The sequence below is a fragment of the Haemaphysalis longicornis genome, unplaced genomic scaffold (genome assembly GCF_048455015.1).
Source record: "Haemaphysalis longicornis isolate Haplotype H1 unplaced genomic scaffold, Haemaphysalis longicornis Haplotype H1 scaffold_11, whole genome shotgun sequence".
NCBI classification, from domain to species: domain Eukaryota; kingdom Metazoa; phylum Arthropoda; class Arachnida; order Ixodida; family Ixodidae; genus Haemaphysalis; species Haemaphysalis longicornis.
The window spans coordinates 124,678,134-124,695,512 of record NW_027526214.1 but is presented as its reverse complement, the minus strand read 5'-3'; the positions used below and the strand labels follow the sequence as shown (position 1 = coordinate 124,695,512).

Here is a 17,379-nt window from a genome sequence, read left to right as displayed (position 1 = left end):
GCTCGTTAACTACTTTCGAAAAGCCTTAAATGCCACGAAATCAGCAGGGTTTCTAGTTTTTAGAACACGCCTATAAAGAGAATCTTTCTCTCTTACAAGCTCCAGGGATTGGGACGTAATTCATGGCTTTCTTGATTGTCTGACGCGCAAATGTTTCCGTGGGAAGTGTTTCTTATAAACCAATGTAAAATGCGCCAGGAGGGCTTCGTAGGCAATATCGGGATCGTTTGCAACGTCTACATCCTCCCAGCTTATCGTAGCTAGTTCGTTACAAAAAAAAAAAAAAAAAAGGGAATGTTGTGTCGGGGCTTCGTCGAGGCTGCTTCGTGTCATTAAAAATTATAGGTAAATGGTCGCTGATATTTATGCCAATAGTACCAGATGCAACATTGGGGTCCTAATATTTGTAATGTAAACATCAATTAGTGATGCAGAATCGTGTTGATTACGAGTAGGCGCCGTGACAGCGTTTACAAATGCATTTGATGTCAATATTTTTGCAAATTCACGCTGTGCTGCCGTCGGAGCGAACATATTGACATTTATATCACCACCCAAAACTAGTTTTAGTAAGTTTTAGTTTATCCACCCGAAAAACGCATCGATAAATAATACATGGTGGTACACATGTTACCCCTTGGTGGCCGGTACAAAAGAGAAAAAAACAAGTCTTCTGCTAAGCATATTCAGAATATCGAATTCAAAAGTAATCGCACTGAAATCGTTAATTACTTCGCAGCTAATTTTTTTGTCATAAGTAATACGCCTCCCCCTCTTGTAGTCGCACGGCTTAGCTAGCAAGTATTGCATCCGGTCATTTTAAATATATCATGTGCTTGCTGACACCACGTTTCGGTCGGCATGACGACGTCGAATACGGAGTTAAAGCTCAAAAATAGAGCATCAGATTTATGGCAAGCTGTCTGAGTGTTTACGTGAAAAAAGATACGCAATGTTTTCTAGCTAAATATATACATTGGCAACGTCACTAGTACTCAGCTGAGAGTAAGCCATGTAGGCCTACCTGACGATTTGGTGCACGCCTGCTTACACATCAGGCTATTGAATTATGTGTAGGTCCTGCTAGCAGTTTACGCGCAGTGTACGAGATGTGTCGATCTTGCGGGCAAAGATTTTGCCGCCCAGGCGTGCTTCCAGTTTTGTTCATTCCTTCGCGCGACAGCCTGTCCAAGCAATTTTTTAAGAGTAGCACACAAATGCTCGTTGACGAACACTGGTGAGGGTTCAGAGGAGAAACCGAAACTGGACGTGCAGGCCCGTTACTTACGTGCCTTCTCAATAACAGCGTCTCCCTTTCCACGTGAATGCACAACCACATTCGGGCACCCCTGATCTCTCCTTGGTACACGATGGCACACATCGACGTCAATTTCACAGATGCGTTCATCGATAGCATCGCCAAGCATCCTGATCATAGCTGGAAGATTTTCCCTGTCAACGACCGGGAGGCCTTAAATTTCAATGTTCCTACTTCGCGAGTACTGCTCAAGGCTAGTCGTACGTAGCTCGGAGGACATCACAACTCCGTTCAGCCGTTTGCATTCTGCCGCTAGATTCAAGTTCTCTTTTTTTTATCGTGCATCTTCTTTCTCAATTTTCGCGGAGCGCTTAGCCATGGCATCAAACTGAGTGCTGAAGAAGTCAATAGAATTCTTTAGTTCTTTGAATTCCCTTCTCAATTCTTTCTCAATTTCTGTCCGCATATCTGTCATTCCCCCCTCAAGTCCATTTCATGGGGCATCTCGTATTGCGACATAATACAACCTCAGTTTGGAAGTGGCGTTATGTATTACGCCAGCCAAAAAAAACGAGACACAAACCTGTGTTTTCAAAGCGTGGCGATTAGGGCAGTGCGCTGTGATGGCCGCTGCTGCCAAATGAAGCACAGATGCTTTCACGGTCGGGGGTCCTGTCGGTCATCCAGGCGCAGGTTCCTCTGCGTAGCCAACATCACCAGGTCAATACAGTGCTCCACTCGTGGCGCAGAACGCAGCAAACCGGCCAAGCGAACGGCTGCTATGGGTTCCGAGGGGCAAAAGGCAAAGCTAGTCCGGCGAAGCAAACGCCAAAGGCCTAGCAACACCGTGGAGCAGGGTCTGTGCTTTAAACGCCTGGCGATGAGGGCAGTGTGCTGCGGTGGCCGCTGCTGCCAGATCGCTGTCAAAAGCCCCATTAACGGAAATTGAATAACTTTTTGTTAACTGCAATGTAAGTGGGTTTGTTTGCATTAAAAAGTTAGGGGCGGTCGTGTTTGTACCCCGTATTAGTTGGAAGAATTCTTCTAGAATGTCTGTGCTCCGACATATATCAGACTCCAAATTTTCATTGCCGTTCGCATGATTACGCGTGCAAGAGAGTTACGCGCGCAAAACTCCTCCCTAATCCGATGCGGCTTTTGCGGCTGTTGCGCTGTCATAGCTTAATTTCGTCAGCTGTGAGAGGAAGGGGGACACCGTTGCCAGTGCCTCCGCTCCATTGTCAGACGCTACGCTGCACGCAACAGCCGCGTCACATCGGGGAGAAAGAGAGAGAGCAAACTTTAATCGGCAGCTCAAGTCCGAGCCGCGGACTTATCAGTCCTCAAAAAAGGGGGGTGTTCCGCGGTTCTCCGACGGCGGTGGGCTTGCCGGAGGAGCACAAGGAGTTTCAATCTGGGCAGCCAAGATGGACCACAGGGTAGTCCGAAGGTTTTAGTACTGAGCGGCCCAACTAGACCACCAGTAGGGAATGGAAGCATTGCGCCGATCAGATCTTTCACACACACACACACACACACACACACACACGCACACACACGCACACACACACACACACACACACACACACACACACACACACACACACACACACACACACACACACACACACACACGCAGGCACGCACGCACACACACACACACACACACGCGCACACACGCACGCACGCACGCACGCACACACACACACACGCACGCACGCACAAAAAAATAAAGTGCTTCACACCTCCGGGGTTTAACATGCCGCTTCGGAGAAGCGGGCCGATGACCACGGGGGAAGGGGGGGGGTAGCGGAGTGCCGTACGAGCACACCCACCAATGAACAAATCCTTGTTCGCAGCCAGGCATGCAGCGTCATCTGTTACAAAACAGTTATGTTCCTTACTTCTTCGGCATAATATCACTTATTTGCACCCATTCACGTTGATTTGCCAGCGTTAAAATTGGAAAATCAACGTGTTCATGGTGAACACCTGCTGTTCACCATTATTTTGAGCACGAGACCGCACAAGCACACGAAGAAATCCGCGCATAGCTCCAGTGGACATCGCCTCCCCTGGGCCGGGCGGACCCCAAAAAGCCTGTCATGTCCCTAAGGACTTTCGCGATTACCATCGCGATGGATAAACAAGACGACGTAGACCTCCTTTACCGCCTTCCCCAAGCCTCATTTGACCTTGAGCCACCCTTCTAAAATAAGAATTATGATAATAATGAGAAAAATTTGCCAATGGAGTTTGTCTTCTCAGGTGTCTATTCTCTAGCATACAGAGCCGTTAAGGCGCTCCTTTGGCGCTGAGGTCACTGCGCTGCTCGCAGGCGGACGTGACGTACCCCAGCGGAGAGCCAGCGGCAAACGTCAGGACCAGGCTCAGCTGCCCGGAGAACGGAATGAATGTGGGCGCCACCACGGACGCCAAGGGAGTGGTCACCTTCTTCGTCCAATCCAGGCTCGACGACAAGGGCCTCAACCTCAAGGTACGCACCAACGCTTGCAGCGAGGAATCCTGCAAGTCCTCGGAGGGTTTCCGTTTGGTCAAGGCGCTGTGCTGCTGAGCGTAAGGTGAAACCGTGATTGGCACGCCATAGGGAAAGGTTAGTACGGAAATTACTGCCACAGCTTTGTGTCAGGAGTGACGACCGGCCTAGGCGCCGATGACGCTTAGGTCACAATTTTGCGCGCAATGCATATTTTGACGGTTTGCCGCGTCGAAGCTACACCGGCAGTAGATGAGGCGCGCCGTAATGGAGGACCACGGAATAATTTTGATTCCCTGAGGATCTTTAACGTGCCCTGAAAGCTCGACACGCGGACGTTTTGGCTTTCCTCCTCCATCTAAAAAGCAGCCACCGCGGTCGGGATCGAACCCGCGTCCGCGGAATAAGCAGAGCAACGCCTTAGCCACTGAGTCACTGGGCGCGGCGGGTTTTGCAGGCACTTCAACGACAGATGACAGACGAAAACACTCTACAGTTGGCGCTGTGGAACGGAACGCAGCGCTGCGCAGATAACAGCCATTCATTGCAGAGTCGCCGTTTGAGAGTGCCCCACAGACCCATAAGGTGCGCGAGCTGCATGAGCGGTTTATTTAGCACTTCCACCTCCCCTTCCTCGAAAATCTAGCCGGAGGACGTCTGGGCCTATGGCTTGGCGGCGTGCTTCCGCGCCGCATGCCGCGCTCTCAGCAACGAAGCTGCAGTAAGTTCATAATTAGGGCGAGTGCCAGGAAGTGGCTCATTGGCCAAGTCCGCTTCGACGAAGCCGACGACTGGAATGACAACGGTGCAGGTCATTCCCGCGTCTACAAGTACTCTGATGGCAGCTGTAATCGCTTCTGATTCGGGAGCTCTAAAATTAAGTTAACATTTTACTAAAAAAAACATTGAGCACTCTGCAAAGGTGGATAAGCAGGAAGCTGAGGCGACAGAGAAATTTTAACACAGCTACGAACTCCGTTACTGTGAGCTAAGGAATCATGACGTATAAATTAAAACGCAGAGTATAGATAGGCCAGTCTATAGTGACCAATTACAATAAAAGCTATATCGGGATAGTTTCCAAAAGGGAATATTTATAGCCGTGTACTGTAACCCTTAGAATTGCATGTATTGGCAGCAGCAGGGAACTCAGTAATGTTTATAACTCCACCGCAAAATGACTACTTAAGGCAGGTAAATGAACTAATAACTAATTATTCTAAGAAAAGGTACAAGAGTTACAGCCTTTTTGTGCTGAGCATTCGCGATAAAGTTGGCTTTGCCGAAAGCTTGGTCGCGCCGATGAGAGATTCACGAAACACCTTGAAGGGGCCCTAAACAGGCGGCCGAATGTTAATATTTTGCGTGCGCAGTCACTGGAGTACTATCCAAGGAACGTCATCCCGCAAAAATTGTTTAAATGCGTCAAGTATTACCCGAGTTATCGCTAATTAAAAGGTGCCACCCATAAGGCCTGGGGCTCTCTTCCTCTAGTAGCTCTTTCCAAGCACTGTGGAAGCCAGGACGTCATCGACCCGGCGCAAGACCACCGAGAGAAACAGGGCAATTCATCACCCTCCTTGATGTACGTGCAGTCATTGGCTGCGCTAAGCCCTGCGCGCTTTTTTTTAGCACTCGACACGCATGCTCTGCCCACCAGATTCCGGTTGCACGGTGAGCGCTGTCGCTGTGGTTCGCGTTCGCGGCGCTGTACTTGGCAATGTCTCGTGCGTCATAGAGGCGCGTCAGAGCACGGCAGTGTGGCGGCAAGGTATGGTTGGTGAGCCAGGGGAGAAAGTGAAATCTTTTTTTCGTGTTTGTGCGGCCCCTGCTTTACGCAGAGGTGTAATATTTGGTACACGTTGTCGTGAAGGGGTACTCTAGTGATTGCGCGATTGAAATGGCGACCTTCGGAAGCCTATTTAGGGCCCCTTTAAAGTTTCGCTTCAAAATCATTTCTTCTGCGTACTGATGCGTCGGTACTCAGAATTTATGGCTGCTCAGTGTTCGGATATCTTGCCCGTGAGCAGTGGTGGACGGGGAGCATGCTTAATTGTGCAGCTGGAAACCGCAGACGAGAGGTTCCCGGCAGGGCAGCAGGCCCACACTGTCATCCGGATGCTGCCCTACAAGCCTACGTCACGAAAGGACATCATAATTGAACGAAAGGATCCCAAGAACCCTCTACAGGTATGCTAAATTCCACCTGCACCCGCGTCGTAGAGCGCCTTCAAAAAGCCTGGCTTAAATTCAGTGCTGAACGCAGTTATGGGTTACACTGAAATAATTCAGCTATGCCTGTGCATCAAATTCATCTGAAACGGTGTACGCGTCCGCTTCCCGTGGTTAAAGGGAAACCCGTAGAAACAACATTTGGTGGCTGCTCAGCTGTCTTAGAAATAAGCCTTCCATATAAGCCTTCCATATCCGGATTAAGGGTCCTGATTGTATAAGTCACCCGTCGCTGAGTAGTTTAGATAAAGAAGTGCAACTTCTAAAGGAGAGGGGGTAGAGGATGAGGAAAAGGAGAAGAGAAACGAGAAGGGATTGGGGCGGTTCTCTTGTACGGCCGTACGCATGTGCGAAGGGCACACGTGCTGGATTGTTGGGTCTGGGGGTGGTATAAATGTGTATTCGTCTTCATTAAAACTTTCAGTTGATAGTAAGCGCCTGTGTCTTTCCCTTTCTCGTCCCTGTGAAAAATTTTTGCGCTTAAGTTTCATTCACGGAAATTGCGAACCAACTAGCTCGTCTCTTCATTTTGCTTAGAAATAAAATTCCACTCTTCCACTCTGTGAAGATAGAAAGCCAGCAAAGATGACTCTGCAGTCCTCATATTCCAAACGTAATGGGTATGTTGGCGTGTTCTCTGATTGTTAAATGTGGTCTTATACGAACGACAAATTATTACGTTCAGGCTGTTTACGATTACCAGTTCAGCTTTGGGGGTTTTCCATTTCCACAAAGTAAAAGAGATGAAATTTACTTGAGTGATTAGTAATGAGATTTCATGATGAGTGGGTTTCTTTACAAGGATTGTTTGAAAGAATGATATGCGAATCTTTTTAATAACGAGCAATTACACACGTTACTCCCTCTGGTATGCTTTAGAGCTCTGCGTCGCGACATCCTGAATTCTCACGCAGCGCCAACGTTTGCGTTTAGCTCCTTCTTCGCGCTTTTCTTCTGACGGGCTTTCCGACGGCTACGCTTACATTCCTTTTGCTGTTCGCTCCGTCGGTCGCCGTAGGCGAGTTACTCTTCGGGAACGACAAGCGGCTGTCCCTTGACGCCAGCAATGGTAGAGATTCTCAAAACACGCTCTGTGGTGTCAGTGTCAATGGCGAGGAGGTTGAGACGACAATTTGACGTACTTTTAAGACGTTATCTGGAGCTAGAGTCTTTAATCCTTACTTGACACCCAAAGGGCTGTGTCGGGTGACGTTACTCGAGGAGTCGATCAGGTTTAATCACCACTGCGACGCCATGTCCCACATGACTTGCGACGATTGTGCAGCTATCAAGCGGCGTGTACCTTAAACACACGCCAGCGCTTCGCACATGCCACAGGCTCAAATGGCTCTGATGACGTTACATTCAAACGGTCTACTTCACCCACGGTGTTTTCTTCGAGACACCTTTACAAGGGGCGCATTTGAAATGGTTGAAATGGCTCTGATGACTTTCTATGTAATCGTTCTATCTAACGGACGGTGTTTCCTTCAAGACACAATTCCTAAGGAGCGCGCTGCGCGCATCCCAATAATTTTTGACAGCAGTACAAACGGTTGTGTTGTAGCGCCCTCTGGTCGGCGCTCTTATCCGGCGCCTTGGCGCCGGCTATGAAAGACGAGAATAAAGAGACGAGCGGCGCGTGGTTGGTGCGCCAGCACGGCACGGGCAGTTCGATTCTTTATTCTCGTCTTTCTTTATTCTTTATTCTTTATTCTCGCAAACCAGAGGGCGCTACAGTGTCTTGGGTGATTGGCCTGTTAAAAGTTAAATGGGTATGCTATCTGGGCCTGTCTGGCCTGTCTGCGTATGCTAATAGTTTCTGTGCTGTGCTGTGCTGACAGCTTGGTTATTACCTAGTTTCATGTGGTCTTTCTTACGCAGGTTCAGCGAAGCATGCTCGTTCCTTTTGTGCACACCACTGCTTGGAGCCGAATGGCCATACAATATTTTTCCCTTCTTTATGGGGCAAATCTCTCTCCCGCTACGTTGTTCCAAGGTGTGCTACAGCGCAGTGGAGTAATGCAGAAACTTCGGTCATATTCTTGTAATAAATAAGTAAACCCTGATTTCGAGTTATCCCTCGCCTTCTTGTAAAGATGTATGAGCGCGGAGAGACGCAGATTTTTGCAGTGGCCACACGGCCTCCCTGCGCTCATATTTGTCTGTGTAGAGTGTGACCTGTCCACGCTGTTTTTGTCTGCACAGGCCGGAGAGAAGTTCGACGCAGTGCTCTTCACTTCTCATGTTCAGCAGCCTACTACGATGTCAGCCTACTACGCGGTAAGCCACAGCGCGTATTGGGGTCATTGAAAAAAAAAACTGGAAGCCGCTTGGGCTCCGACTTTAAGCGCAAAACGCAATAGCCTCGTAGGGCCCGTTAGCACCGTATAAAAACTTCCGGACCGGTGAAAACGTCAATGAATGAATGAATGAATGAATGAATGAATGAATGAATGAATGAATGAATGAATCAATCAATCAATCAATCAATCAATCAATCAATCAATCAATCAATCAATCAATCAATCAATCAATCAAAGAATCAGACAAGAAACGAATCGACCAATCAATCAGATAATCAACAAATCACTCATTCAGTCAATCAACCACTGTTCAAACTATCAATCAATTAATCCATCAATCAATGAATCAATCGACCAATCAATCAGATAATCAACAAATCACTCATTCAGTCAATCAACCACTGTTCAAACTATCAATCAATTAATCCATCAATCAATGAATCAATCAATCAATCAATCGATCAATCAGTCAATCAAACTTCATTGAAGGAAAACGGGGAGAAATGTAAGGGGCGTAGAGAAGAGCAGCCTCGTCCCAGACATCTTGCTAGGCTGGCTTCAGGCGCATTCTCAACGGAAGACGAATTCATACTGATCAAGAAAAAAATACTGGTCGAAAAAGTCTCAGAAGAAAACATAGGCTTCGCATTGGATCTCAAGAGAGTCTTCGACAATGTCTCCTAGCAAGCCATACCTGACGCCCTATGCCAAATAAGATGCGGAGAGTGGTGAAAACTTTCCGATTTCTGCACGCTCTCTGTTCGGGCATTGCCTTAGAATCCCGGAAGTTTCAGCGCGCGTCGTAAGGTGGCGTCAGGGAGGGTTTGCGCTCACGGACAACGCCACCGACAATGTCGGCTTTCCTACGTCACGGGTACCTTATTGTTCCTCGTTAAAAGGCAGTAAGTGTGACTATGTCGAAACCTCAGCCGTCATTCAGGCATTACGGAACCAGGGTGTAGACGAGCATTATGTAAAAATACTAGAGGGTATTTATAATCGGTCTACAGCTACCATCATCCTTCATAAGGAGAGCAGTAAAATACCTATAAGGAAGAGTGTCAGGCAATGACGCACAATCTCCCCAATGTTATTCACAGCATGTTTACAAGAAGTATTTAGAACATTAGATTTTGAACAGGTTGGAGTAAGGGTTATTGCAGAATACCTCAGTAACCTCAGATTTGCTGATGACGTTGCCTTGCCAAGTAACTCGGGGGACGAATTGCAAAGCATGCTTTCCGCACCGGAATAACAGAGTAGAACCATGGGCCGGAAAATTAATATGCAGAAAACCAAAGTAATGATCAATAACCTCGGGACAACACAGCGGTTTGAGATAGGTGGCGAGGCAGTGGAAGTGGTAAGCGAATGTATCTACTTAGGCCAAGTTGTGGCACCGTAACCAAACCATGAGGCAGAGATAATTAAAATCATAAAAATGGGGTGGAGTGGATTCGCCAGGTATCCTCAGATAATGAATGGCAGCCTACCATTGTCCCTGAAGAAGAAAGTGTATGTCAGCTGCATCTTACCGGTACTCATTTACGGGGCAGAAACTTGGAGGCTCACTAAGAGGGTTCGACGTAAATTGAGGCCGACTCAGCGGGCAATGGAGCGGAAGATGATAGGTGCAACATTAGGGGCAAGAAGAGAGCGGAGTGGATCAGGGAACAAACGCACGTTAAGCACATATTAGCAAAAATTAAGAAGAAGAAATGGACGTGGGCAGGGCATGAATGGTAAGGCAAGATAAGGGAACAGAGTGGATCCCTAGAGAATGCAAGCGTTGCAGGGGGCGGCAGACAGTTAGATGGGCAGATGACATCAGGAAGTTTGCGGGGGTAAATTGGTCGCAGTTAGCCCAGGACCGGGGTAATTGTAGATTAATGGGAGAGGCCTTTGCCCTGCAGTGGGCTAGATAGGCTGGTGATGAGGATGCTGATGAAGTGGGACTCTAACTCACACACGGGTGCACTGAAACGCCTAATAACCTTGCGTGGGACGTACATGTGCTTGTAGAAATTCGCGCGACTGCTGCTATTTATCAGCGCTGCAGGCTACGACGTGCCAGACAAGCGTGTATCTAGCACAGCCTTCTGGCTACTGTAACGAGAATTTCATTTTTATTATCGAATCAGAAATGGTCGCAGCTGAGCGGAATATCGCCTGTGCCCCAGCTGCTGTACACGAAGAACTCCCAGAGGTTACAGCCGTTGTACAGTACCAAGCTTCCTTTTTAACATAATTGCATACTTTGTTCTCTGGTCTCAATTAAGACGAGTAGCATCTGAAAATGTGGGCTGTTGATCGATGGCACGTGGCACACAACGGTATACTCTAAAGAGTAAAATTCACCTACGAGTGCTATTTATAAAGCACGATTAAGTTTCCAAGAGTGTGGGCAGAGCCTGCCTTTAGCGAGACGTTCCTTCCCGTCGAAATACCAAACCTTAATTGTATTACGACTCCCTCTCTAGGCGGCCTAACAGCATGTATGGAGCTAGTTGGTTAGGATCCCACCCGGCGGGCGTTTTTTCACGACTTTCTTTCTGACTCAAAAAATTCTTCATCTGTTTCTATGACCTACCGCATTCCCCCCTTTGCTTTCCGAGGTTTTCTTGATGTAGAACAGAGACGTACGGGACGAGGGATTCCGTAAGGACACATATCAAAGTTACAGTCCTTATTGCCAGTGCTGTTTGGCGTTTTAACAGTGTTTTTATAGTGCCGAATGAGGTATGATTGCCTTTTTTTTATGCAGGAATAAATAATAGAAAATTCAAGTCGAGAAAAAATGCGCCGTTTTTTCTCGACTTGAATTTTCTATTATTTATTCCAGCATAAAAAAAAGGCAATCATACCTCATTCGGCACTATAAAAACACTGTTAAAACGCCAAACAGCACTGGCAATAAGGACTGTAACTTTGATATATATATATATATATATATATATATATATATATATATATATATATATATATATATATATATATATATATATATATATATATATATATATGTATATATATAGGTTAGTAGAGACAGAGACAAACGAGAAAGACATTAAAAATAAAAATAAAAGTTTACTGACGCTTCAGGAAGAGGATTTTCTTTCTTCAGAGTACCAGGAAGTCCTCTTCCTGAAACGTCAGTAAACTTTTATTTGTATTTTTAATGTCTTTCTCGTGTGTCTCTGTATCTACTTACCTTATTTTTCGCGCTCTGTGTGAGGTTTTATGTTTCCAGACTATATATATATATATATATATATATATATATATATATATATATATATATATATATATATATATATATATATATATATATATATATATAGGGTTTGGAAATGAGGGGCTCGTTAGGAAATACAGAAAGAAATGCCGGCAGTCTACAACGCCAAAGAAGGCACAAGGGAATGGTTAGACTATTTTTTACCGTTAGTGACGTTACATTGTTTTTTGTTATTATTATTTATGTGAGAAAGAAAAAAAGAAAAACACGCGCCCAGAGTGGGGACCGAACCCACGCTTTTCGATTAGATCTCGAATGCCTTACCAATTGGGCTATCTGGGCCCAGATCCCGATCTCAGGTCTAGACTTGAAAGTATTCTGCACCTTGCAAAGTGTCCAGAGCACCATCGATGCGAGGCATCGGGTATACATCCTTGCGGGTGATGTTATTTAGCGCCCGGTAATCAACACAAAACCGCACGGAACCATCCTTCTTCTGCACTAAAACAACGGGTGACGACCATGAACTCGTTGAAGGACGGACTATGAACAAGGTAAAAGCACGATTGTTGCCAACGTTTCAGCAAAGAGACTTTTTTTTTAATTGCGATAGTATGCCCGTTGACATAAAATACTGCGAAGAAACTCAAGCAGGGAGCGATGATGGGGTCCCCAAATCCACCGATGAAGGTCAGGTGGTCTCCCAGGGTGGAGGCCTGTGCCTAGGAGGTGTCTTGTTCTCGCAGCTTCCAATGAAGGACAAGTCCACAGTGTCCGCCTCTTCGGCAGGAACCGTGCAAAAGGGGCAGTTCTGTGCGAACGGGGCATGGTAACGTGGTGGCCACTCCCGGGTAACGGCAGCAGAGAGGGCTACACCAACACGAAGTCTTCGCAGCAAGACCTCCTCCCAGCGAGCGAGTCTGCTAGGGAGGTCCGTTCCACACGGTGGAATAAGAGCTCGTGTGGCGCGACGAAGATCTTCTTTCCTTTGGAGAAACTGTTCTGGGGTGTCTAGTGGTAGTAAAGGCAATGGTCGTGGAATAAATTCAGTGTGGCAGGCACCATCCACCGCAATGTGAGCGGGAAGCCTATTTCGCCGGACCCACGAGAGCCACAAAGGGCAGGGGTACGTGTCCAGTATGTCGTGAATGTCCCTCGAGACAGCTGAGTTGTTATTTACTCGACGTAAATCACGTATGGCCGCCGTGGAGTCTGTGTAAATTTGTAAAGTAGTACCTCCAGGGGCTTGATGAAGTGCAGCAGTTAGTGCTTGCAAGCCGTCCCGGATGGCCGTAAGCTCGGCCAGCATAGACGGCAGGGTGCGGCGTGTTTCGTAGAAGCACATTTGACAGGACTCTGGTTGGGAAGGACATTGGAGTGTTGTGGTCACCACGTCACCCTTGGCCCCAGCGTCCACAAATGCCTGCACCACCTGGGGTTGAGAATCAGCCGCCAGTTCTTGTGCGACCGGGAACAGCGTGTCAGAATGTCCGTTGGACCGATTGTGCAGTCGCGTTAGTGGCCTGTTGTCGGTCACCTGGTGGTATAGCCAAGGTGGCCTGGTAACGGCGCAGGTTAGAGATGTGGGTAGCGAACGACCCATGTAGTTTCCTAACGCCGCTGCCTCAGGAACAAAGGTGGGTTTATGCATGCGGGCGGACCGACGCTGACGGACAAGCTCATCCAAGGTGTTAACTTGAGCTTCAGCCTGAAGAGCAGGGATCGGTGTTATCCTAGGGAGGCAGGTAATTGTACACATTGCGGCTCGGTTAATTGCCTCAAGTCGAGCCCATTCTGCATGGTTCAGGTGCTGGAATTGGGCCTGGTAAACAAGCCGAGGCTGGAGTCGTCAGGGCAATCTCTCGCCTGGCTGGCACGCTTTATATAGGGGTAGGTCCCCAGGTGAGAGGGGAGAAGGAAAGAAGGAAGTGAAATTTAGAAAGCGGATTGGTTTGGGAGTATGTCGGGGGAGATATTGAGGGGCGAAGAAGGTTGTATAGTTTAATCCGCGGATTAGGTCACAGGGAAGTCAGCCGGGGGTTGATATTCGGGGAATGTTTGGAGAGAAAGGATGCGAGGGTGTTTGTTGACCCGCCGCGGGGCATACGGAAAGGTTCTCAGAACGGCCGGAAGCAGACCAGGCGGTGAGAGTGGGTTCCTTATCAGAAACTATCTGCAAGCCTCAGGTCAAAAGAAAAGATAGAGAAGGGGGGAAATAACTAGGTCAAGGAAAGAAGAAAAAAAGAGAAAAAAAAAACAGTGAGGGAAACCACAAAAAACCACACACAAAAGAAAAAGCAATGAGCCAGCAACTGAAATGGCCCGTGTCACCCACGGCAACATTCCTGGAACAGGCCTGTCCTGAAACTCAAAAACGAAAAGATAAACTTAGAGTGACCTACGGGGCACAAGACCACGCGGAGTAAAAAAAAGAGAGAAATAAAATAAATAAAATGGAATTCCAAGAACAAAGGTTGGAGGGATGCGGTAGAGTATTAAGCTACACGCTAAAGAATGAAAAAAAAAGAAATTAGGTGACCAGGTAAGGACCAGAGGGAGCGGTAATAGTCTTTGGATAAGGTTCTTATTTCTGTATTCCCGGTGAATATCGCAAGGATTCCAAGTTTCCCCTAGACGCATTAACTCCAGTAGGTTCGATGGAGTTGAATTTCTGAATTAAATAGGATTCTCCGTATTTCCTGTCCCTAGGAGACCTGAAGTTTGACTGAAGTATATACAACTTAAGGTCATCAAAATTGTCGCGTGGTTGGTTGAAATGCTGCGCTACAGCTATGGAGGATTTGCTGGCAGTATCTGCCCGGTGACCATTAAGACGTAGGCTCATAGGTTGACTCCTTTCGCCCATATACTGTTTGTGGCACATTGAGCATTCCAACATATACACAATGTTGGATGAAGTGCACGTAAAACTTGAATTAATCTTGTGGACATAATTACTGGCTGTGCTTTTTACAATGCAGTCGGTCCGCAGGTGCCTGCAAGTCTTACATCTGGGGCGGGAGCAGCTGGCTATGACTGGTTGCTTTGAAGGCCCTCTTTTAGCATGGACTAAAATATCTTTTAGATTCCTGTTTCTCCGGTAGGTAACCCTTGGGGCTTCCGGGAATGTCTTTCTAAGTCGGTCGTTACGGGCTAAAATGGGGTAGTACTTGCGCAGTATATTGTTTACGTTTGGGAGGGCGTTTGAAAATTTAGTTATTAGGGCAGGCGGCCTGGCGCTTTCGTTTTGTCGGTGTTTGTTGAGCACGTCATCCCTTTTGAGATTAGACGCACGTTGGTACGCCTGATCGAGCGAGCTTTTGGGGTGGTTCCTGTTAATAAGGGTGGACTTCAGTTCATGTAGGTGCTCTACCTAGTCACTGTCATCACTGCATACTCTTCTAAGCCTGGTGGCTTGTCCTACAAAGGTCCCTTGCTTGCAGTGTCTCTGGTGATGGCTTTTATAGTCTAGGTACTGCTGCCTGTCAGCTGGTTTTCTAAAAAGCGTGGTTTTAAGTTTACCGTTGTCTAAAATGACGGTAGTATCTAGGAAGTTCACTTCTTTCTCAGAATACTGGCAGGAGAATATAATAGTCGGATGCGAAGAATTGAGATGAGATAGAAACGTTTCTAGAGTCGCCCGACCGTGTTTCCAAATCATGAAGATGTCGTCTATGTAGCGGAGGTAAACCTGAGGTTTATGCGGAAAAGAGCTTAATAGAGTGGCTTCAAGTTGCCCCTTGAAATTGTTGGCATAGGTCGGCGTGAATGGAGTACCCATGCTGGTTCCAAAAACTTGCAAAAAGTAAGAAGAGTCGAATTCAAAATAGCTGAGAGTTAAAACTAGTTTTAACAAAGTTATGAACACCTCTGGCGCGTGTAGGTGCGGGTTCTCCGATAGAGCTTTTGAAATAGCTTCAATTACTTCGACGAAAGGAATGTTGGTATACAATGCGGCATCGTCAAGAGTAACAAGGAGGGTTCCACTTGGTAGGCGCCCACCCTTATTTATCTCTTCTATTATGCGGATGAAGTGGGGGGTGTCCTGAACGAATGAAGGAAGAAGAGTCGGAATGTCAAATAGGTAATGATTCAGAAACAGAGATAATGCTTCTGTTGGGGTATTGTTATTCGAAACCATGGGTCTGCCAGGAATGTCGGCAGTGAACAATAATTCTACGAGGACTTTGTGGACTTTTGGGAAGAGGTAAAAACGGCCTGCATGCTTATTATTCGGTTTCATGAAATTTAAATGAGTGGTCGTTATTAATTCTCTAGATCGCAGATCTGTGAGGCTCTGAAGGATTTTTAGGCTGTATTCCTGGCTCGGATCGTTACCTAAGGGCTTGTAGTGTCAAGGGTTATTGAGCTGCCTATAAGCTTCATCTTTGTATTTTCCCATAGGTAAAACAACTACGCTACCACCTTTGTCGGCTGGCTTTATGACTATGTCGGTTCTCGCTGATAGGCTATTCAGGGTAACGTCTTCCGACGGAGTTGAGTTCATGCGCTTGTTTGATCGCTTGGTGGTTGACAATATTTCTCTTGATACTGATTTTAAGTGCAGATTTAATTCTGGAGATTGATCTACATCTGGAGTCCAAGTGCTAGGAAGGTGGAGGGTGCATTCGTTAATGTCAGGTTGGTCCTGCTTTTCCGAAAAAAACTCGCTTAGTCACATTCTCCGGGAAAATTCAGTGAGATCGTATTCATTCACATGGTTATTTGTGGGACACAAAGTTAGACCTCGTTCTAGGATACCTTTTTCGTCGGCCGTTAGTGTTTTGGAAATGTCAATGACGTTGCTGGGGCCGGTAGCGAGGGAGCTCGTTTTTTCTATAGGATTATTGGCTGGGGGATGAGGTTCTACTAAAGCAATCTCTGTATCGAGGGGCAACATTGCATGACATAATACTCCATTGTCTGGGCTATTGAGTGGCTGATTTTCTACAGTGCAAGCTGTAATTCGCGAGGGAAGCTGGTCACGTTGAAACTTAACCGAAACTTAAACTTAAGATCATTTTCCTTACGGTTTATAAAAGTATTGAGATCTATTTTCTCCTGCTCAGTTAGCGAAAGAACTTCAATCTGGTCGTTGAAGAGGCTGAGTAGGCTAGTACAGTGGTCTCTAAGAATTTCTAGGAGGGAAAGCGATGCATTATTGAGAATACCTTGCCACCTGGCAGCTAGTTCAGGAGGGAGCTCACCAAGGGCACAAATAATTTTTAGGCGGAGGCTTTTTGGGATGGTTTTGCTTTGGAGATACGAGGAGTACGTTTTCAGATGAAATCTGTAGTTGGTTTGTTTGCCGGCTAGTTTTCGAGCTTTCTATAAAGCTTTCGAGCTTTATAATATATATATATATTTATGTATATAATATATATATATATATATATATATATATATATATATATATATATATATATATATATATATATATATATATATATATATATATATATATATATATATATATATATATATATATATATATATATATATATATATATATATATATATATATATATATATATATACAGGCTGTAGACGTTCGCGTCACGCCCCGGGGGTTGAAAAAGAAGGTCCCCTTCTCCCCGTGTAGTCTGAGTGGCGCTGGCTACCACCCTCAAGCGTCAGATACAGTTGTAGTAAATATAAATACCACAGAAAGTGAAGCAGAACACAGTCGCCCAGATAGCCGAATTGGTAAGGCATTCGAGATCTAATCGAAAGGCGTGGGTTCGGTCCCCACTCTGGGCGCGTGTTTTTCTTTCTTTCTTTCTCACGTAATTAATAAAAATTAATAATAATGTAACGTCACTAACGGTAAAAAAATTGTCTAACCTTCCCC

General features: G+C 46.3%; 1 protein-coding gene across 1 annotated transcript in view; it reads left to right on the top strand.

Annotated features, from left to right (window-relative positions):
- Window positions 1-17,379, top strand: part of LOC144160994 (venom factor-like) — a 267,369-nt gene that overhangs the window by 74,094 nt on the left and 175,896 nt on the right. Inside the window, exons 10-12 of the mRNA XM_077692061.1 lie at window positions 3,597-3,755; window positions 5,817-5,945; window positions 8,196-8,270. Coding sequence (XP_077548187.1) covers window positions 3,597-3,755; window positions 5,817-5,945; window positions 8,196-8,270 — 363 coding nt within the window. The remainder of the gene's footprint in view (window positions 1-3,596; window positions 3,756-5,816; window positions 5,946-8,195; window positions 8,271-17,379) is intronic.